Consider the following 22,228-nt stretch of genomic DNA (forward strand, 5'->3'; position numbering starts at 1 on the left):
TGCAGTGGAGAAGTCTTTATTATGTAAAAGTGGACTAGCTTGGCCCTCTCAATGGCCCATTAACAGTGGGGATGGGCAGGAAGCTATAGGCAACTATTCTGTCTTTTAAAACATGTTTCTTTCTTTTTATATCCAGAGAAATATTCTGCCTTTTCAATATTTCCTAGGATATTTCATTTTTCTGGGAGAGGGCTGGATGATAACTTCCCACACTCTGAAGATTTGGTTTTGCCAGTGGGCCTGGGGAATCCAGAGTGGGATGGAGCCCATCAACTGGCTTATTTGAGGGTGGATGAATGGGTGGTTATTGTTTTTTTGTTTTTTTTTTCTATATTGTATTTTTATTTTTTGTAAACTGCCTCACTGTGAGCAAGTAGATGGCTATGCACATTTTCTAAATAAATACTAACTAGTATCTTAAACTGATTCCATGATGGCTCTTGCATAAGTATGTGAGTTAGGGAGGGATCCATATGAGCTCATAGACAAGTAACAAATCTGTCATTGGCTAAATACAAACATTTATGCCTTCCACTTTCTACCACTAGTTGGATTTTTAAAGTTGTTCCTCCTCCCGCCCCCCTCCAGATACAGTTGCAAGAAAAAGTATGTGAACCCCTTGGGATTAGGTGGAGTTTTGCATGAATTGGTCATAAAATGTGGTGTGAACTTCATCTAAGTCACAACAATAGAAAAACACAGTCTGCTGAAAATAATACTAAACAAACATTAGATGTTTCCATGGTTTAATTGCACATAACATGTAAACATTCACAGTGCAGGGAGGAAACAGTATGTGAGCCCCTAGCCTAATGACATCTCCAAGAGCTAATTGGAGCCAGGAGTGAGCCAACCTTGACTCCAATAAGTGTGATGATATTGGATGTGTTGCTGACAATTGTTCTGCCATTTAAATAACACATCTGTTGTGGGTTTACTGGTTTTAAGAAGCACTGTCTAATGTGAACCATGCCTGGCAGAAAAGAGCTCACAGAAGACCTACGATCAAGAATTGTTGACTTGCATGAAGCTGGAAAGGCTTACAAAAGTATTTCCAAAAGCCTTGATGTTCATGTGTCCACAGTAAGACAGACTGTCTACAAATGGAGAAAGTTTAGCACTGTTGCTACTCTCCCTAGGTGTGGTCGTCCTGTAAAAATGACTGCAAGAGCACAGCGCAGAATGCTTCATGAGGTAAAGAAGAATCCTAGACTGTCAGCTAAAGACCTACAGAAATCTCTGGCACATGCTAACATTTTTGTTGACACATCTACAATAAGAAAAACATTAAACAAGAATGGAGTACATGAGAGGACACCACGGAGGAAGCCATTGTTGTCCAAAAAAAATATTGCAGCACGTTTGAAGTTTGCAAAAGAGCACCTGGATGTTCCACAGCACTATTGGCAAAATATACTGTGGACAGATGAAACCAAAATTGAGTTGTTTGGGAAAAACACACACTACTATGTGTGGAGAAAAAAAGGCACAGCACACCAACATCAAAACCTCATCCCCACTATAAAACATGGCGGAGGGAGCATCATGGTTTGGGGCTGCTTTGCTGCCTCACGGCCTGGACAGATTGTTGTCATTGATGGGAAAATGAATTCCAGAGTTTATCAAGACATTTTGCAGGAAAAGGTACGACCATTTGTCCACCAACTGAAGCTCCGCAGAGGATGGGTGATGCAACAGGACAGTGACCCAAAGCATACAAGTAAGTCAACACAAAACTGTCTTCAACAGCACAGAATACGCCCTCTGGAGTGGCCCAGTCAGAGTCCTGACCTCAACCCGATTGAAATGCTGTGGCATGACCTTTTAAATTTATTAAAAGTTAAAGTTAAAGAGAGCAATTCACATCAGACATCCCAAGAATATTGCTACACTGAAACAGTTTTGTGAAGAGGGCTGGTCCAAAATTACTCCAGATCGTTGTGGAGGTCTGATCTGCAACTACAGGAAACATTTGGTTGAGGTTATTACTGCCAAAGGAGGGTCAACCAGTTATTAAGTCCAATGGTTCACATACTTTTTCCTCCCTGCACTGTGAATGTTTACATGTTATGTGCAATTAAACCATGGCAACATCTAATGTTTGTGTAGTATTATTTTCAGCAGGCTGTGTTTTTCTATTGTTGTGACTTAGATGAAGTTCAGACCACATTTTATGACCAAGTCATGCAAAACTCCACGTAATCCCAAGGGGTTCACATACTTTTTCTTGCAACTGTACGTATAAAGCTAGTGAATACTGAAATCACCATACATTCCCACCAGGTGGAATTGTTACATGGATATAGGCTATATTTCAGGCAATCCTGAGACATACCAGGTAATGTGTAATATTAAACATTGTAATGTTTAATGTTTAAAAGACATACCAGGTAATGTGTAAAAATATCACGGCATTTTAAATTTATTCTGAAACCATTTAGTTTTCTGCATGAGTTTGAAGGGCGAGGAAAAATCAAGAGATACTTGGATTAAAATAGGCTAGGGCAGGGGTCTTCAAACTTGGCAACTTGAAGACTTGTGGACTTCAACTCCCAGAATTCTCCAGCCAGCTGAGCTGGAATTCTGAGAGTTGAAGTCCATAAGTCTTCAAATTGCCAAGTTTGAAGACCTCTGGGCTAGGGGAATGTAGGGATCAGAAAAGTGCTTTGCAACAATATTCAGGCTACAGGTAGTTCCTCGATTTATAACCATTCATTTAGTGACTGTTCAAACTTACAATGGTGCTGAAAAACTGACTTATGACTATTTTTCATCCTTATGACCATTGCAGCATCCCCACAGTCACCTGATCAAAATCCGGTCACCTGGCAACTAATATGTATTTATGACAATGGCAATGTCCCGGGATCATGTGATCACTTTTTGCAATATTTTTGGAGAAGCAAAGTCAACAAAGTGAAGTCAGATTCACTAAACCGTGTTACTAATTCAACAACTTGCAATGATTCATTTAACAACTGTTGCCCAGAAAAGCCAGAAAATGAAGCAAAACTCACTTAACTGTGTTGCTTAGCAACAGAAATTTTGGGCTCAGTTATGGTTGTAAGTTAACAGCTACCTGTATATTGTTACCCACACAGATTCTGTTAGAATTGGGGTAGATTATAAATATTGAAAATAAAAATGTAAAGCATTGATTTTCTCTGCAGGGCCACTGATTTGGTGAATTTCCCACTGATTCCCTATCCACTTTTGTATTACAGTTCCTCAACTACAGAAACAACCCCCTCCCCCCCCTACCACCAAGATACCGTAATTCTCTATTCCTTGGGAGTTTTTTTCTATCACCACACTGCCCTCTTGTGGTATGCCATCACATTATTTGAAACAGCTGCTTGAGAAAGTGTCAAGGCATGTTCACGTGTTCAACTACAGCCACTAGTGCTGAAGATTGGGTTGGCTAAGCATTACCCAGTAGAAAGAGAGCCTTTTCATTTTATCTACCATAATCAATCCAATTTTCCCTGCAGTGAAAGTGTATGATTGAAGTTATTATCTGGTCTGAACAGGTAATTTCTGAAAATTGCCACTGCTTTACTGACTTTTTTGGTACAGTCTAAGATCTATTTTATTCTGAAGGTCTTTTCCCCCCGCCCTTTTTTTTAAATGGTACGCTCACCTCTTAGTGACTTCTTGGACTAGAATAAGAGGGTTGAAAAGAATCTTGGAGGTCTTCTAGTTCAACCCCTGGCCAAGGCAGAAATCCTCATACTTTTTTTGGACACATTTCTTGAAAATCTCTAGTGAAGGAGCAGCCACAACTCAAGGAAGCAAACTATTCCATTGCTAAATAGTTCTGTCAGGATATTCTTCCATATTTCCTGGTTGGATTTCTCTCTGACAAGCATCCACTGCTTTCCTTATCCTCTGGTGCTATGGAGAATAAATCGACACTCTTTCCTGTGGCAGCCCATCTAACTATCACGTCTTCCCTTAGTCTTCTTTAAGCTAAGCATACATAGTTCCTTTACAAGTTCTTTATAGGATTTGAGAGTCTAGACCACCTAACATCCTTATTGCTCTTCTCAACTTGCTAGGGCCTCACCATCTCTTTTTTATGGGGTGTGTGTGTGACTGAACTGGATACACTATTCCAAATGCGCTCACCAGTGTGGCATAGAGCTATCACTATATGTAGTTCTCATAGCAGCAACAGGAAAATGGACTCACACTGGCTTCTAAGGAGATAATGACTCCTCTCTCTAATCTTGTATTGTAGCTTTCTGAAGTCGTCTACTTAAATCTGAGCAAGATCCAATTCTACCCAACTTTCTCAAGTTCAGCTAGTCTGGGACGAGCAGTTGCCTATCCTGGCAAAAGTCAGGCTTTAAACAGGAATGGTTAACATCATTTGTAAGATGAGAAAGGAAACTGCTGGGAGTAGAGTGTATTTATTACATTTGTATGCTGCCTGACTTAGTTACTTACAGAGGAAATATGGCTGTCCTTGCTGGTCTTCAACATTACTGACCACCTTACACAAACACCTCCAGCCCCTCTGCCTCTTCCCAGATTACTCGAAGTTTTAAAAAATCACAGCCTGTGCACAACACACACTTCCAGCCCCTCTGCCGCTTCCCTCTTCCTGGATTCACTCATTTTAAAAACTCAGACTGTGCACACACAAGGCATTTTTAAAACCCACAGCCTGTGCACAGCACACTTCCATCCCCTGTGCCTCTTCCCTTTTTGGATTCACTCAGACATTTTAAAAACTCACAGCCTGTGCACACACAAAGCATTTTTAAAACCCACAGCCTGTGCACAGCACACACACTTCCATCCCCTCTGCCTCTTCCCTCTTTCTGGATTCACTCAGACGTTTTTAAAACCCACAGCCTGTGCACATGCACTCCTCTAGCAGCCCCTCTGCCTCTTCCCTCTTCCCCAACATCCTCTCCCCCACAGCCACTCACCAGTTCTTTCTTCTTCTAGTTCTTCTGAGAACTTTTCGGCAGCATGGTGAGGATGGGTGGGGCGAGTGAAAAAATGAATGAGGGGAGGGAGCGTTCCAGTACAGGGCCTCCTGACCAATGGGTACGGGAAGGTACGCTAAATTTCACCATCCGGTACAGCCGTCCCAGCTGAAATCCACCCGATGCCAACAGGTGTAAGTGAGGTGGAAATATTTCTCATTTATCTTCTAGCTCCTTCAACTTAGATTCTGTTGACACTGCACTGACAATCCAGGCAGGTTTGGGATCTGGCAAAGCATCTGCCAGTATTTTTATTTACAAGAAATTCTCTAGGCCTTGCATAAAACTTTGCAGATATGGATATAGAAAACATGTCCACCTTTAGGGGGCGGGGGCAGATGGTAACATAGAACTTCCTGGGGACAACAGAATGCAATTCAAGTTGCCTTCCGATAGAATAGTTGTTCTGACTTTTCATGTTTATTATTCCAGCCATTTTGTGCTAGGGCATCTTCTTATAGCAGCCATTTTGTGAGAGTATCCTTCAAATGCTTTAAAAATCCTAAATGTGCTCAACAGGCCAAATTACCACATTAGATTATTCCTTTTCATAGACACTGGTAGATATTTATGTAGTGTTTTCATAGAGAGAAAATAATGTACTTATTTTAAAATAAAAACTCTGAAACTGTCTGCCAGCAAATAAGATTTTCTCTTAATCTGAAGAATTCTCCTCAAGATAATAGCAAAAGAAAAGTTAACCAGACATTCAACCCCCTTCTGGCCAATACTTTGTTATTGCATATAGCAGATTTTTAATCAAGTCTGTGGTAGCTTGTGAAACATGATTTATCGGCTTCATGTCAGTGGGTGGTATGGTTATGCAGTTTGGTCAAGCATCATTCAAGAACCAGTTGGTGGTTAAAGGCAGGTTTGAAATTGAGAACTCGTCCTTAGTGCGCCCCCCCCCCCCACCCAAGCTAACTGTGTGGCTATGGGCTAGTCTCTTTCTCTCCACCCTAGGAAAAAGGCAATGGCAAAGCACCTCCAAATAGAATAGGTCAAAAGCTGATATGGAAAACGGAAAATTCAACTACTCTTGAAAGAAGATGGGGAAAAACCCCGTCTCTACTGAGAACTACAGCAACACACTGCAACCTGCTCTCCATTTTCTCACAACTACACACATGCTTTAACACAAGTAGATGTTACTGTGAACTGATCTTTAAAAGTATTCAAATGGATAATTTTTCTCCTTTTGTGTAAGTACTGTCTGGTGAAAGAAATCCATCCCTTAAAAAAGAAAACAAACATAGCAGTATCAGAATGAATTTTGGACCTGATTTTATTTGATAAAGATGTGAATCACAAGGCAACCGAAGTTACATAGATGAAGTATCACAGCACTTGCAAAAGTCCTGTGACCCATCTATTCCTGAGATGAGATGTTCAATAGGGAACAAGGAATGGAAAAGTAAGTCAGAAATGAAAAATGGAAGAGCCAGGGATTTTTTATATATAAGGCATGACACAGACCCATCAGAAACTTAACAGCAACAATTTGATCTACTTAAAAAAATCAGCCTGGATAAGAGAAAATTGCAAAACGCAACCCTCTTTGTTTCTCCCATCTAAACATCTGATCCATCAGGATGGGATTAAGTATCTAAGGGAACGCCATTCAATAATGCCGATTCCTATTGTTGATATTCTCAGAAAAATGGGGCCATATTAGCTAGAAAAGGTCCTTCAGGGAAGGATGAGTTGGGAAGTTGACAAGGGTGAGGATGACAACTAAAAAGAAATCCCAAGAGAATATTTATGGGCCTCAAAGGTACAGTATCCAAAAGCCCAGAATTCTCATTCTGTCAGTCATCTGCATGGTTCAAGGAGGCAATCAATGTTTCATTACTTGAATTACTTGTTCATTATTTTTGTTTGATGAGAAGACTGTCGCTGGAAGAGAAACAAAGACATAACAAAGAACTGTGAGAAATGTACCACAATATGGGCTTGGAGACCAAGCATGAAATCAAGCCTTAATTTTTATGATTAACACAGAACAAGAGTAATTAAGGATTTAAACATATATATGTAATTTGGTGGATTAATTCTTTGAGACAGAAAAGCATATTTGTCCTACGCTGTTGTTTAATTTCTATAACATTTTGTAATTGTTGTTTAGATATAGAAATTCTGTATTTTTTCTATTTTTCTTCAGCCTGCTCCATGATGGGAGTAAAGGTAAATTAACTCATAACTTTGGGTAACTGGTTTCATTAAGGGAAGAAAGACAATGATGTCCAATGTCTGAGAAATTTACTCAGAATCCTTTTCTAACCTAACCTTGCCTGACTGACTCATAGTCATTTAAATGGAAAATGCTAAGAATGGAACCACTAGAAAACCTTCCTTTTCTTTTTTTTTAATTTCATTTATGGAAGACTATAACAAGCTGTTCTTGAACATATTCCTTCCAATTTTTTCAACATTTTGTCCTAATGTCATAATCATTGCATCATCATTAGCAATGTTATATGCAACTTGACTTTTAACAAATCTGGGTGGTTTATAAATCATTAAACGCTATTAAAAAGAAAGAAAACCCCAAATGAAACATAAAGGTAGCAGCTTACTATATTAATGAATACATGTTTTATATAAAAGATTCTTCTTAAATATAGTACGGGCACATAACATTTCAAACTACATTCTAAACTACGTATCTTTTTTAAGATAAATGTTGAGATCTGCTCAATTCATATGAAGATGCCAAACTATGGGTCCTTCTTCTGTACTTTTATGAACATCTAGATGCTAAGAAACTATTAACAGAACTGGATCACCAGCTAAAGGTTGCTGTCATAGATGTTCTGGGAAGCTATATCTAGTTTGTTCATTTTGGCATTTCACTTTCTACAGTTTGAAAGCAAGTACAATAACTTTGTAATAATATTAGGCTGGAGAAAAGAAAGCTTTGAATTCACAAATGTATTGTACTTTGGAGATAACAATGACATTTTTGTACCCTGGATGGAGTGCTTGGTCAAGCTGGACACAGAGCAACTTTCCATCCAGTTTCAGCTGAAAAGCACTTTCTATTTTCAGCAGAAGAAAAAGGAAGAGTGGAGGCTTCATCTCCTCTTGACTCCAGTATTTGTTGGTTCAAGATTTCTCCGTAGAAATAAAAAAGCATGTGGACCTTAACATTTTTTCATAAAGTGACTTTCTCAAGGGAGAATCAAAAGTTGGGATTAGAAAAATAGCCTGCCTGGGTGGGAAAAAACTAAGCAAAACCCATCTAGACAACTCTTATTAAATTCACAGGCCCTGTGGTTGCCTATAAAAGCTAGAATCGAGCACCTGTGAGAGACTGTTCATGCACAAGGGGAGTTTAACCTAACAAGGTTCCACAATCTACAAAGAGCCCAAACTTATTCTTATGTAGGTTCTTTTTCTAAACTGTAAAATCTCATCAAACAGCTATACAGACATACTGATCAAGAGAAGCCAATCCCATGTCATACTTTCTGTGGACTTCTCTCCTCACCACTATAATTCCCAGTACTCTAAATGACTCCATATTTGCCATAGTTCTGTTTTACATCTCTCAAAATCTAGGAAGATAATTCCTCAAGACTTAACTAATTAAGGTTTAATTAGTTGTGTATGGACACACATAAAGACATCAGAGGAAAAAAGCACCATTTCAGTTGATGCCTTCTCAGAACAAGAACTTCTTTTTCACTTTCACAAGAGTGGGACTGTGTATTCCAAACAGCAGATGCTGCAATATCTACCGCCTACAGCTTTTATAAATATATCACGTAGCGTTACCAAATGAATCAGAAATAACTTCAAGTCATTTTCTCAAATTAAAGAATGTATGAAATAATGTTGTGTCTTACCTTCCTCTGGATCCAGATCAACACATAGTAGCACCAGAAGAGAGAGGACAGAGGAAAAAAAAGGATTAGAAAAATGTACAATGCCTGCTGCACCTCCGTGTTATGACATGTTTTGGGAACTGAATCTCCCTTATGCTACATGCAGAGAGCAAGATATATTATTTGCTCTTTGCTCTTCTTCAAACAAGCACCATAAAATAAACAGCTTCCTAGTCCCCATCCCACCACTTTTCCAGAGGAACTGCAGTCTTCTTAACTTTTTCTAAATAATCTTAAACTACAACTCATCACTGGGGAAAAGTCTGTAGATCAACTACTTGGATATTCACAAGCCACTCACCTTGTAAAACCTTCATCCTGTAGATTAAGCACTAAATTGTCAGCTGTAAGATACACACGGTTTTGAGACGATGCAATCTGTAAAAGTTCAGTGGATAAAAAAGACAGTTAGCAAAGATCCTGAAATACATTGGGGGGGAGGGGGGCTGGCAGAAACATACCTAAGCACAGAAGTTTCTTTCAATATTTAGAGGATCCTACCCTAATTTCATCCTCCCCCCCAGGGATTTGCAGTTTTAATTCCCATGATCCCCTTCAAGCACGGTGCAGGAACATACTGAAGTGTAGTGTATCCAGAATGGAGTGGATTGGGAAAGACTGATGTAATAGCAACTAAACTATGAGTCACCATGCACAAGAAAAAAAGCAAGATCTCCATAGAAGCATGCTACGACAAAATTATCTCTTCCCTTTTGAAATTAATTCTTTTGATGTCCTCAGTATGGGCTCTGTTTGATCAGATCCCAGAACAGACAATGGGCGTGGAATTTTAATTTGTTTCCTGTCACAAATTTCAGATAGATCCAGGTCCATCAGTACTCCAAATGCCCAAATTCATTCTGCTTCTCCATCTGTTTTTGTTCCTGCTGTGAGGCTTTTCCTAGTGTGTGACACATGTTCTGCAAGTGACCACGACTGGATATAGCCCACTGAAATGATGTCAGCCTGCTCTCACAACAAGAGTCAAAGTCTTCTTGGTTCTTGCTAAGATGGGGAGATCAGCAGGCTCTGATGGCAAAAATGAACATCAGGAGAAGCATATCATATTCGCCTTGGATTCATCACTTGGCCTGGTACAATGCAAAAGCAGCAGCTGAGGGTGGACGTGTGTGTGTGTGTGTGTGTGTGTGTGTGTGAGTGGTGGGTTCCGGATCCCGTTCCAACCGGTACAGTTAGAACGGGCCCAGTGTTGCCTACATGGATGTGCGTGGCGCGCACATGCATCATACCTACCAGCGAGGCCTCTGCGACGCTCCAGCTGCTTGGCGGAGCATCACACAGGTGCTGTATGCGGCTTGCGTGTGCACGTAAGCACTGAAGACTTTAAAGAACAGGTAAGGAGCTCGGGGGGAGCCCTCCGGAGCACTGTACCGGAACAGTACCTGGTGCTCCGGGCAGGCTCTGGTATGCCTGTACCGGGGCGTACCGCCTGCCACACACCACTGGTGTGTGTATACATACATACATACATACATAAAAGCAAATCCACTAGTCTAATACTCACCGTTTTGGAGATATTCTGGGCAGCACGGATCTTGCGCAGCTTGATGTAACCTGGGTTCTTGCTGAGGGCTTCTCCAATTTGAGTAATCAGTTAAGGTTACATTTCTTAAAAGTTTTGAACTCAGGCCCCTCTTTTGCCACCCCCTCAGCTATGTTTAAGCTCCATCACTTTACCTGAAACCACGCTATGTGAAGATTAGCGTGCTCTTGCATTCTACTGCTGCATCCAAAGTGCCTGAAACCTATAGCAATCTTTCCCTCTCACATCAAAGCAAGGATATCATTTTAGCAGCTGTGGCTTCACCTTCAGCCTGAACAATCTTCTGCCTTTGTTCTTGCTTTGCTTTTTCCACAAGGAATTGTGCTCTCTGAGCCTCCTGTTGGGCTAGAATACAGAGAAAAATTAGCATCTTGGCAAGAACCAAAGTCATGTAATACACATGTGGAAATGCCAAATGTTGCTAATTACTTATGGTATTTATTATAGATTCAGTCACAAATAAATTACTGGACTTTTCAGCTTGGAAAGCCAAATGTAAATCTCTAGCTTTTTAGATAGTCTTTAATTTTATATTCTGCCTTTATTATTTTTATAAACAACTCCCGCCAGTGAATTTATCTAATATTCCTATTTTCCTCACAATCCTGTGAGGTAAATTAGACTGACAGTCAGCGACAGCCACAATGTCACCCAGCTAGTATTACAATGGATTACATATTACAATAAATACATAAATATTTATTCTTTATTTGAAACAGGTCTCCCCAAACTCTTCAACGGCTTCATAAAGTTTTAGATTTTCATCAACCCCCAAATATTTATATGAAAATACTGAACTAATAATACTACAAAAAAGAAAACACAGATAGGTGAATAAAAATACCAAATTCAGTCTAAACATCTTGCTGTGCAATCAAGCATAATAAAAGATAGTGAGATTGACCATTTATAGAATCTCAATTTAAAACAAGAACCAAACCATTTAAATAGTTATTCAATTCTTCCAATTGCTTTCATCAAATTACAGTATGACTCGCATTAAACTGATCTCACTTTAAAAAATACTTTTAGAATATTCAACTTTAAAATTAACTGATTTACACTTACACCCCGTCTCTTATAAAATTATGTGGGAAGTAAATTCAATTAATGTAATGGTCTCAATATTTCACTCTAGCTCATCTTCAAGTTAAATTGATTTCTTATTAAACAAAATGGAAAAAACCCAACCGCTGAGTGATCTGAGATTAAACCACAGATGGTCTTCTGTGGATAATCTGGAATCCAATTCAGCAGACAGGAAGAGCAGGAATTGAGGACAGAGGGGGAAAGTATGTCTGCCACAGAAAGCAAAAGACAAAAGGACCAAAGACAGGAGTTGACATAATATAGGTGGCTTGTGCTACAGTCTGTGGCAACTGTAAAAGCAAATGGTTCAAATGACCACCCAGGCTTGCAGCAAAACCTGTCTGAAAGGATTCTCATCCGAAGCTTCAATAAGATGTATGTGAATCATGGAATAAACAGCCCTCCTTCAGAAAAACAGGCAATTAAAAATGATGTTGAGTGTGCCTTCTAGTGTTCTGGTCAATCTTCTTACCAGCAGTAACCCATAGGTGGTGTCTGTTCCTATATAACAAAGTAGTATGCTACATAAATATACTTTTGTGCATTTCTGTTCTCTCCTGTTACATCTGTGTGCATCTGTGCACTCAGAAACTCAAGGTGGACTGCATACATCCTATTCTGGATCGCAACAGGAGAATTGGTTAGTACAGAACTTACCAATATTTTGAGCAGCTGCCCACCTGCCTCTCATGTGTTGAAAGAATTTTTCAGGAATGTTTTTCCCCGCAGCCCTTTGCTAACATGACCTTATTTTCAAACCCAGTCTTCTTTTTTCTGGTTTCTCCAGCTGTTAGAGTTTCCTTTAACTTAAGCACCAACTCACCTACTTGCTTGGCTTCAACTGCTGCTGTGTATTCTCGGCTAAAACTCAATTCTGTGATAGCTACATCATCCAATATAAGGCTAAAATCCTTTGCTCGCTCTGTCAGGTCCCGTCGAATAAGCAAAGATACCTGAAAAAATAAACCTATAGTTCTTGCTCAAGGAATTTCCCTTTGCCCAGAAAAAGTCACAAAATCATAAAAGTCATAGAATCATGTTGCTGAAGTAGCCATTTAAATCCTTGTACTATCCCTTTGGTAGAAGCTATACCCTCATGCTCCAACACATCTCAGCAAGAGGATTCCATCACCTGTCTGATTTGATTCTACTGTTAAATTGCTCTTATCATTTGATATTTAAATATACCTTCCTCTAATTTTGGATAGTGGGATGGACAACATTTAAATCTAATAAATAAACTTAAAGCCATAAACCAGAACTGTCCTTTAAAGTGTTTTTTTCTCAATGTCAGCTTTTCAGATATCAGAAAGGTGCTATCATATCCCTTTCACTTTTCTCTTTTAAAGACTAAATGTTAGATATCATTTCAGTCTTTTTATAATACCTTGTTTCTAATTACCCACTGGTCCTCATTGCCTTTTTCTGACCTTATTTGTTTTGTAAATTCTTACCTTAAGAATAAGTTTTTCTAAATCGATGGCCATAATTCTTAAATAACTTGGCTTAATGCTGGCTTTTCAAGATGACTGCTGCATAGTAAGTTCCTTTTTTCTCTTACCGATGATGTGCTAATTTCACTGCTAAAGTTATTCTTTGGCAGTACTGCTCCCTGATTTTGAACAGGAGCACTTAGAAGTGAGCCAAGAAAACTTTTGAACGATAGTTGACTCAATGGGCAAGGAGGATCTTGAAGATTTTAATTCCCCCTGGAAGCGATCAAAAAGTCATTGGGTGTATCCATCTTCTTTTCAAGCAGCTTCGTTTTGTAACCACACTGGAACATTAACTTTCACTTTTTGACTTGTTTTATTTTATTTATTCTTTTAAACGTTGATTAACGGTTGGGTGTTGATTTATTTCAACCCCTTGATGAACTCTTAATTGCTTTTTCTCTCTCTTTTCTTTAGATATATGTTGTTCTTGGATAACTTCTGTCCCTTCCATATGGAAAACACCACGTTTAGCTGGGGGTTGAAGAGTTCTCAGACTCTCACCACTGGTTTCTGTATTTTGTGAATTTGCAAAGCACCTGGAGTTTTATTTCCACTGAATTTTTCTTATAATCTTGGATTGAAATATAAAGGCAAACATACTTGTTCCTTGGCTAAGTTTCAAAGATTAAGATGGCTGAACAATTTCTAAAACCTAAGAAAACAGGATGGGGAGATGTGAAGCTCCTAGCTGGATTCCTCTCGAAAACATGACAAATTTTTATAATTGTTAAAAGAATATTAATATCTAAAGCAGTGTTTCTCAACCTTGGCAATTTGAAGATGTCCGGACTTCAACTCCCAGAATTCCCCAGCCAGCGAATGCTGGCTGGGGAATTCTGGGAGTTGAAGTCCGGACATCTTCAAGTTGCCAAGGTTGAGAAACACTGATCTAAAGCTTTATCTGAAAATACACAAAAGGACTTTGATCCAGTTCCAGATCAAAGAGAGAATTCCATAGCTAGAGAACCAGCCAAGTGGATTTTATCTGCTGCTTTGAAGTTTAAGTCTGCAAATTCTTTCAACTTGGCTTTGACTTCAAAGGAGATAGATTCCTACAAAGTCTGAGGAAGACTGGATGGATTTATTACAGTTCATTGGCAATTACTTCTTCTTGCACTTGGATTAAAAGATAAGACCTATTTTGGAGACTGAATTTACTATTTTTAATTAAACAACAATTGACTAGAGAGGATATTAAGAAACAAACATAGGATATTTGTTCCAGGAGGATTTCTTTATAACTTTTGGGATGAATTGGGATAGATGCCATGATAAGTTCTTTACAAGTCGATTGCAATAATAGCCTGTTAACAGAGAGCTTTGAAACTTTTATTATTTTACTAATATTGTTTTTTTCTGTTAACTACTTGGTCATTAATATAACTTCATGAAAACAGGTCAAGAAGTTGCAAATAGATTTAGTAGTTTAAACATTTTTTGGGGGGTTTGTTTTGCAAGGGGTAGGAAATGTTATAGTAATATATTTATCAGTATTCAACTAGAGGGGCCAATGTGTGTACAATGTGTGTCTTTTTGAGGCCCCTTTTTAATACTTTGATTCTTTTGTGTTTTGTGGTTTTTTTTGTCCTTCTGGTTTTATTTATTTTAGTTCTGTATTTTGTATTTTAACCTTGTTTTGAATAAAATGAAAACTTGTGGGCTTAATAATTAATGCAGGATCTGAACAAAGCAGAATAAAAATATTTTAAAACTACATTTGCTATTTTTGCAGTCACATTGCACTATTCGTCTGTGCACATCTGCTACCAAGTTAGAATAAATCTCACTAAACTTCTTGTCTAAAGGAAACTTGCAAAAGATCTCATTTGTTCCCTAAATAATTGTTTAATACATAAATCATCTGCAAAGTAGGTGAAAAGTAGGATTAAGTGCAGGAAGACAGGTCTCGTATCAGAAAAGGACAAACCTGAGCTCGTTGGGTAATGAGCTGTGACGCATTAAACTTTGCTACCACACTTTTGAGTACTTCATTCACAATGGAAGGAAGAACCCGTTCTTCATAGTCTAGTCCAAGTCGCTGATATAAGCTGGGCAATTCTGCAGCATTGGGTCTTGATAGAACACGCAAGGAAATATTCACCATCTGCAGATCTAGAGAAGAAATAAAGTCAACCACAATCTCTAGAGTGCATTCTATTTTATTTTTCAAGTCTGATTATATATATCCAATTACATCACCCAGAATCAGGTATTCTGAGGTCCTTAATTTACATTATGCCCAGAGAATTGTATGCTCTTCCATGAAGTACAAACAGAAGGATGTCAAAATGCAAAACTCAAAATTATGGAAGCAGAAACCCCACAATGCACCACTCATAGATTTCATTGATTCTGTGACATCATCCTTGGTACAAGCTTCACTGAAGCATTGTTATAAAGACTAAAGATAGAGAAACATCTACATACATACTCCTGACTACTTAGGAAGTAACAATTGTATTCTTACCTTTGGACCCTGTTGGTGAAGAAATTTTGCGGGGCCGGGCTCGAATATCATAAATTATTGGATACTGGAACCAAGGAATTCTATGGAGATTAGCAATGATTATAACTGAATGAGATGTAAAAAAAAAATCCTATGCCTCTTACTTGGAGATATAAATATTACCACATAACTTACACCTTACACTTTAATGAAAAAAAATTCTGAAGATTTTAAGAGCACTATTTTAACAAAAACAGAAATTATATCAATGTGAGGGTTTTCTTCAGGGAAACTTAAAAAATATCTTGCCAAGCTAAAGTAATGTCAAATTAAATTTGGGGGAAAGAGGATATATTTGGAAACGTTGGTATGACAATAATATTGGTTTGAAATTCCATTAAATACTTTTTTTTTTCCTACTACACCACCCAATCCCCTAGACCGGGGTTGTCAAACTCCTGGCCTGCGTGCTAGATACGTCTTGTGTTGGCCATGCCCACACACCCCGTTTAGTGAAGGAGGGAAAGTCTCAATACATCATGTGACACCGCCATGACGATGTGAGTTTGACACCCCTGCCCTAGATGAGTACCTGAAATGAAGTCCCTCTGAAAGAATTGTATCCTGCTGAACTCCACCAATGCGGTTGAAGAATATTGCTCTTTGACCCCCTTCCACTGCAGAAATCAAAAGCATTCTGGTGTTATCATCAACAGTTGAACAAAAGAAAGAGGTTAAAGAATTAGAATAAAATTTACCTTACCTGTAAAGACAGACTCACGGATTCCATAGGCTGCAGCTCCAGCACCCAAGAGCAACTTTAAAGCGGTGCTCATCCCACGCGGGCCAGTAGGCAGGCGGCCAGCAAAGTCCTTCAGGCTCTGAGCCATGGCAACCTTATTATGGAGGCAGGTTCACTATTATACAATTACACAATTCTGCAAAATTAATCTGATTAAGTTTGGAGAAGAAGTGGACTGGTGTGCTTAAAGTATTTTAGGTATGCAATTATCTCGGGATAAAGAATTCTGCACTGAGAACCACATCAACACGAGCAATGCTAACCATAAAGGTTGTGTGTGTGTGTGTGTGGTTTTTTTTGTGTGTTATGATAAAGCAGCTCTTCTTAACGCTAGGAAGCAAAAGTTAAGTTTTCATTAAGAAACATCACCTCGTGCAGAAGTTGCACCCCGGGGTAATGCAGACGAATTCAGCCCCCACTGACTTCGTTCAGTACAGCAGTTAAATCATGAATAAAATCCCCCCATTCCGCAGCCCGCCCCTTGTCTGAACGGTCTCATTATTAAAGCACCGAATCAATCAGCCGCTCCCTTCCCCGACATGCCTGCGGCCCTTTCACTAAAGAGAATTTATCCTCGGAGCAGCAGGCTCTAAAAACGCTCCAGTTGCTCCACTCAGAAAACCTCGCGGCAGCCGCCTCCGAGGACAACCAACCCTCACCCTCGTTCGCCAGTCACGCCGCCGCGCCGGAGAGAAGGACACAGGAAACGGCGGGCTCCGAAAAAGCACTTCCGGGGCAGGCGGCCGCGGCCGGAAGGGGTTTTTCCCTGGCGCAAGCGTGGCCTTCGAGCGCCCCGAGGCAGCTAATGTCCTTCGAACCCCGGAAGCCTAGTGGCGTTTGTTCATTTGCGGCCTCGGCCCTCTGGAAACGCGGGGCTTGGTTTCCATACGGGGCTGCTCGAGCGCCTTGAAGCGAAAAGACAGTTGGGGAACAGGAAGTGGCTGACCCTGGAAGAGGAAGCCGCTGAGCCCGTGGAGAAAGGCGCGAGGTCGCCTCTTTAAAGATGGCGGCGAGCCCCGCGAGGAAGCGTCCCCATGCGGAGGGAGGCTCTGCGGACGGCGAGGGGTTTGATCCCCGCCGGGCCGGGAAGAGGCGGCTGGTGGTGATCCTGGAGGGGGCGTCTCTGGAGAGCGTCAAGGTGCGGGGTAGGCGCTGCTGTCCGCTGTCCGGGAGAGTGTTGGGCAAACTTTGAAGCCCGGGGAAGAAAAGTACGGAGGAGGGTCCGGGAGGCGAAGCGGCTTTAAACTTCCCTTCTGAAGCAGTCGCCGAAGTCAAAAGCTGCTTCGGGTTGGGCGGGAGTGGCTGCTTCACCTTTCCCTGAAATACGTTGGGTAATTTAATCTGTGCGCGGGACAAAGATCCTATTCTGATGGCAGCATTTAGGGTCATAACTTAGTATGGGATGCAGAGGTCTTAGTTTCTGAAAATACTGTGTCAGACTAAGAGTAAAGATTCTATTGAGAAATAAAATTGCCACTTCCTCCCACAAATTCAACTTATGGAGTGTCATAAGATGCGCGATACAGAACATAAATGTCTCTTGCTCATGAACCAATGGTGTAGAATCAGACTGTTCAGAAGCCACCTAGAAAAAATTATCTTGTAGTATGGATGGGAGCTTTTCCTAATTTGGCACTGTTTTATTGCTTTAAGGTTGGGAAAACATATGAATTGCTTAATTGTGACAAGCATAAATCCTTGCTTCTGAGGAATGGCAGAGACCCTGGAGGAGTTCGACCAGACATCACCCATCAGGTATTCTATGCAGGTTTAAGTCCAGTTTTATGGCCCACCTCTGTTTCTGAAATAGGAATTGGGAAGTTACATAAATGAAAAGGCAAGAAACTAATGCTGATAATTCTATTTTTTTTTAATTTAGAGCCTCTTGATGCTCATGGATAGTCCTTTGAATCGAGCTGGCCTTCTCCAAGTATATATCCATACAGAAAAAAACGTTCTTATTGAAGTCAATCCACAGACAAGAATTCCTCGCACCTTTGATCGTTTTTGTGGTCTTATGGGTAAGAAATGCAACTAAGATACACCACCCTGAATTAAGTATACTGAGCAATGTTTGTCTGTGGATCTTTGTTGACTATTAAACTAGTCTAGTTTGGGATCTTTTACTGATACAGGTGCACACTGTCTTGCAGAATGTTTATATGGGGTAGTCTATATAGTTATATCTCCTGGAAATGTTATCTTATAACCTGTCCATCATTTAGTGTAACATACTAAAACAATGGATTTTACAGTACTGTTTCTGGAACATATTTGCATTTTTGTTGAGTGTGGAAGTATAAGATATTTTGTATTTAGTACAAGAAGTAGGATCTTAAACAGGATCAAGCAAAGGGTTGGAATTATCCTGGGGATTGAACAATAAAAAGTTAAAGTTCATTGTAGTTTACATGTAATTATAATTGAACTAAATACATGGATATGATTATGTTCCATCTATTTTACATTTATGTGATTAACATTTTACCATGTGGCACTATTTTTAAAAGGGTCAAAAGCTCCATATATAGTCCTGAGTCTTACAGTCAGTTGTGTTTTACATTGCAAATGTGAATCCATGCGATCTCTTAATGGGTAGACAACCTGGCTTTCTGTATGATTCTGCATTTTATCAGTCAATTGGTCTGATAGGGAGGCTAGAGAGCCATCATCTGGGTTTAAAGTAATTTTATTAAATCACTTTACTTTTCTGGGGCTGATAAATGGATATTAGCTTTCCCTGTCAGGTCATATTTAATTAATATGTAGTGAATTGTGCAGTGTGGGTTCCGGACAGTACGGCCCCATATGGCCGTACCGATAGTAGCCGGGTGTAGCAGCCACCATACCAGTACGGTGGCTTGTTTGGCCCGCACACACGCATTCCATAGCTGTTTATAACGCGACCGGGCCAAGTGAGCACGTGCACACAGCATGCAGTAGGGCGGTGGTGTGTGCATGCGTGAGCACCGCATGTGCACAACTAGGACACCCGGCCCCATGTGCAGTGTAACGGTTGCGATGGGATCCGGAACCCACCACTGGAATTATGCATTAGTTTGTGGAAATAGAAAATATTCTGATAACCACTGCTTGTATGGGATAGTTGCAAGCAATTAACCATATGTGCTTCTGTATTCTCAATGTTTCTTGGTCTCTCCTTAGTTCAGCTGCTGCATAAGTTTAGTGTCAGAGCTGCTGATGGCCCTCAAAAGCTATTAAAGGTAATAATTCTACTATGATTCTAGAGGAGATTAATTAGGTATGTTTCTATTACCAACTTAATCCAGCTTTTCTTCTGTAGGTGATAAAGAACCCAGTGACAGATCACCTCCCTGTGGGCTGCACAAAAATTGGCACCTCTTTCTCAGCCCCCAAGGTGACAGACATGCGTGACCTAGTCCCTACTTCAGAGCCTATAGCCATAATCGTGGGAGCATTTGCTCATGGATCGGTAAGGCCTGTATATGTTCTTAGACTCTCTTATTTGCAAGCCAGTCATCTCATCTCCATCTTAATTGAGGTTCTGGCAGCAAAGGTAATACAGATAGCCCTTGATTTACAACCACAATTGACCCCAAAATTTCTGTTGCTAAGCAAGTCATTTGTTGAGTGAGTTTTGCCCATTTTACAATCTTTGTTGTCACATTTGTTAAGTGAATCACTGCAGTTTTAAAGTTAGTAGCACAGCTTTGAATTGGATTTGGCCTCTCCATTAACTTTGCTTATCAGAAGGTTGCAAAAGGTAACATGACTTCAGGATACAGCTACTGTCATAAATATGAGTCAGTTGTCATGCATCTGAATTTTGATAAATGGTTATGGGGAGGCTGTAACAGTTGTAAGTATGAAAAATGATGTTATATTTTTCAGTGCTTTTGTATCTTTGAACAGTCACTAAATGAATTGGTCTAAGTCAAGGGCTACCTATATGCGTGATAGCGAACCTATGGCACACGTGCCACATTTGGCATGCAGAGTCATATCTGAGGGCACACGAGGCATTGCCCTATGTCAGCTCCAGTGCTGGCCAGCTGATTTTTTCGGCCTTCTAGAGGACGGAGGGAGGCCATTTTGGCCCTTCCTTCGGGTAGGCTCATAGGGCCCGTTTTTCCCCATCCACAGGCTCCGGAGGCTTTCCTGAAGCCTGGGGAGGGCGAAAAATGGCCCAAAGTGGCTACCGGAAATCCGGAGGCTTCAGTGAGGCCTCTGTGCGCATGCAGGGGGTGTGTAGCACCGGGGGGGGGGGGATTGTGCATGCATGCGCTGGAGGGAGAGCATTGCATTATGGGTGTGGGCATGCACAAACATGCTATTGCGCATGCACATGTCCTTTTGGCACCCGAGCAGAAAAATGTTCGCCATCACTGACCTATATTGTCCTTTGTTATAGAACTGGATTAAGTGTCTTAAGAACGTGTGCTGTAAACTTAGTACATTTCTATAAAGAGGGATGGGAATACTAGTGGGACAGTGCTAATGGCAACTAATCATGGAGTTGATTTTTTTTGGAGTGCACCAATTTACAGAGAGTTACAGACAGAAAACTGTTTTCCAGAAAGTTAGATCATTTGTCTACTTATATTGTCACCTAGATATTAAACAATGTGACCTATATACTTTAGAAACTTGACTAACTGCCATTGTTCTCCTTTAGCTTAATGTTGACTACACAGAAAAGACCATCTCTATCAGCAACTATCCACTCTCTGCTGCTTTGACGTGTGCTAAAATCACCACAGCCTTTGAAGAAATGTGGGGAGTGGTATAAGCTTCCTGTTTTGCTTATAGATTCGTAACCTATGATGTTTTGGTCTAACAGGCTCTGTGTTGTAAATGTTCTGTACTGTACCCTTATTTATGGGAAATACATCCTTAATTACTTTTTTTGTAGTAAATACTGTTTGTATATAGCACTTATATACCGCTTCATAGTGCACAACCCTCTGTAAAGGTCTTACAGAGTCAGCATATTGCCCACAACAAAAAATCCTCATTTTACCAACCTTGAAAGGATGGAAAGTCAACCTTGAGCCGGTCAGTATTGAACTCCTGACAGTGGCACTGAGTTCGCCTACAATACTGCATTCTAACCACTGCACCACCACAGTTCTTAATAGTTTGCAATAGTTGCTGATATTTCCACCAGGCTCCCCACCCCATTTTTTTTCTCACCAAAATTATTTTAATCAAAAAATAAATATGAAACTGATATGGCACAAAGCCCTAACTTTTAGCATCTTATTTGTTTATCAATTTCTTTACGCCCTTTAAAAGTTCCTCTGGGATTATACAAAACTTCCAGGAGACTAATTTTCCTTTGTGATTTGCTATGCTTTTGCCATGACAGTCACATATAACTGGCAAGTCTCAAGACAGTCATTTCACCTGTATCTCCAGTTTAAAAAATATTTCCCTGCTTCTCCACACGAACTATAGTAAGTCAGTTGAATAAACAGTTTTGGAGGCTAGAGAGCAGTGAATAACATTAATACCATCACTGTTTCCAGAGGTAGCCTCACTTAGTTCCAATGATGCCCAACTGACAAGATATGCATACTATTTTGTCACTTGCCCTCCTGAAGATGCCTGTAACTGTCTCCTGTGTTCAGGAGAAATAGAATTATCAGAACACACACTTTGGTTAAAATGTACTCACCACTGCTGAAACTGTACCAAGATTGGCATTGTATATAAGCAATTATCTGTACAAAAAGAGAAGCGTACTCGGTTGCTGAGGTGCACTTCATTAAAGGCACAAGAACAAGGTGTGAAGATAAAGTGGGTAACCTTCATGTGCATCCAGGAGACAAGGTCAATCTCTGAAGAATCAGCATACCACATTTAACTATGTTCCTCATTTTTACCATAAGCTACAAATAACACTAGTAATAGAAAAACAGTACCAGTTCCAAAATCTGGTGAAAAGAAGCAGCTGAAGCATGAA

General features: G+C 40.1%; 2 protein-coding genes across 4 annotated transcripts; one reads left to right on the plus strand and one right to left on the minus strand.

Moving 5' to 3' along the window:
* Nucleotides 1-6,264: 6,264 nt before the first annotated feature.
* PHB2 (prohibitin 2) lies at nt 6,265-17,036 on the minus strand. 3 transcript variants are annotated; one of them, XM_087716457.1, is made up of 9 exons: nt 16,941-17,036; nt 16,243-16,375; nt 16,072-16,156; nt 15,501-15,580; nt 14,961-15,145; nt 12,361-12,490; nt 10,688-10,793; nt 10,410-10,485; nt 6,265-9,262 (listed from the first exon to the last, which is right to left on the minus strand). In XM_087716457.1, exons 2-9 carry the CDS (start codon nt 16,367-16,369, stop codon nt 9,182-9,184), a joined length of 870 nt encoding a protein of 289 aa, XP_087572583.1. In that variant the 5' UTR covers nt 16,370-16,375; nt 16,941-17,036; the 3' UTR covers nt 6,265-9,181. The 3 variants fall into 3 exon arrangements, with proteins under 3 accessions (XP_087572583.1, XP_087572581.1, XP_087572584.1); XM_087716455.1 differs by having other exon boundaries at nt 16,243-16,417; nt 16,941-17,006; XM_087716458.1 differs by lacking the exon at nt 16,941-17,036 and adding an exon at nt 16,651-16,813.
* Nucleotides 17,037-17,086: 50 nt separating this feature from the next.
* EMG1 (EMG1 N1-specific pseudouridine methyltransferase) lies at nt 17,087-21,168 on the plus strand. The gene is made up of 6 exons (XM_014071785.2): nt 17,087-17,419; nt 17,935-18,036; nt 18,161-18,302; nt 19,447-19,505; nt 19,586-19,735; nt 20,939-21,168. Exons 1-6 carry the CDS (start codon nt 17,285-17,287, stop codon nt 21,050-21,052), a joined length of 702 nt encoding a protein of 233 aa, XP_013927260.1. The 5' UTR covers nt 17,087-17,284; the 3' UTR covers nt 21,053-21,168.
* Nucleotides 21,169-22,228: the final 1,060 nt, after the last annotated feature.

Source organism: Thamnophis sirtalis, unplaced genomic scaffold (assembly GCF_051295495.1).
Source record: "Thamnophis sirtalis isolate CommonGarterSnake01/CBP01778 unplaced genomic scaffold, rThaSir2_p1.2 scaffold_5, whole genome shotgun sequence".
Classification (NCBI taxonomy): Eukaryota; Metazoa; Chordata; class Lepidosauria; order Squamata; family Natricidae; genus Thamnophis; species Thamnophis sirtalis.

Bases quoted from the DNA above. Each gene is read 5' to 3' on its own strand.
- EMG1 (XM_014071785.2), top strand. From the start codon at position 17,285: ATGGCGGCGAGCCCCGCGAGGAAGCGTCCCCATGCGGAGGGAGGCTCT. The intron at 17,420-17,934 runs GTGCGGGGTAGG...TATTGCTTTAAG, and splicing joins CGTCTCTGGAGAGCGTCAAG to GTTGGGAAAACATATGAATT. The intron at 19,736-20,938 runs GTAAGGCCTGTA...GTTCTCCTTTAG, and splicing joins GAGCATTTGCTCATGGATCG to CTTAATGTTGACTACACAGA.
- PHB2 (XM_087716457.1), bottom strand. From the start codon at position 16,369: ATGGCTCAGAGCCTGAAGGACTTTGCTGGCCGCCTGCCTACTGGCCCG. The intron at 10,486-10,687 runs ATCCTTGCTTTG...GATTACTCAAAT, and splicing joins GCCACAGCTGCTAAAATGAT to TGGAGAAGCCCTCAGCAAGA. The intron at 9,263-10,409 runs GTGAGTATTAGA...GAACTTTTACAG, and splicing joins CCCAGAATATCTCCAAAACG to ATTGCATCGTCTCAAAACCG.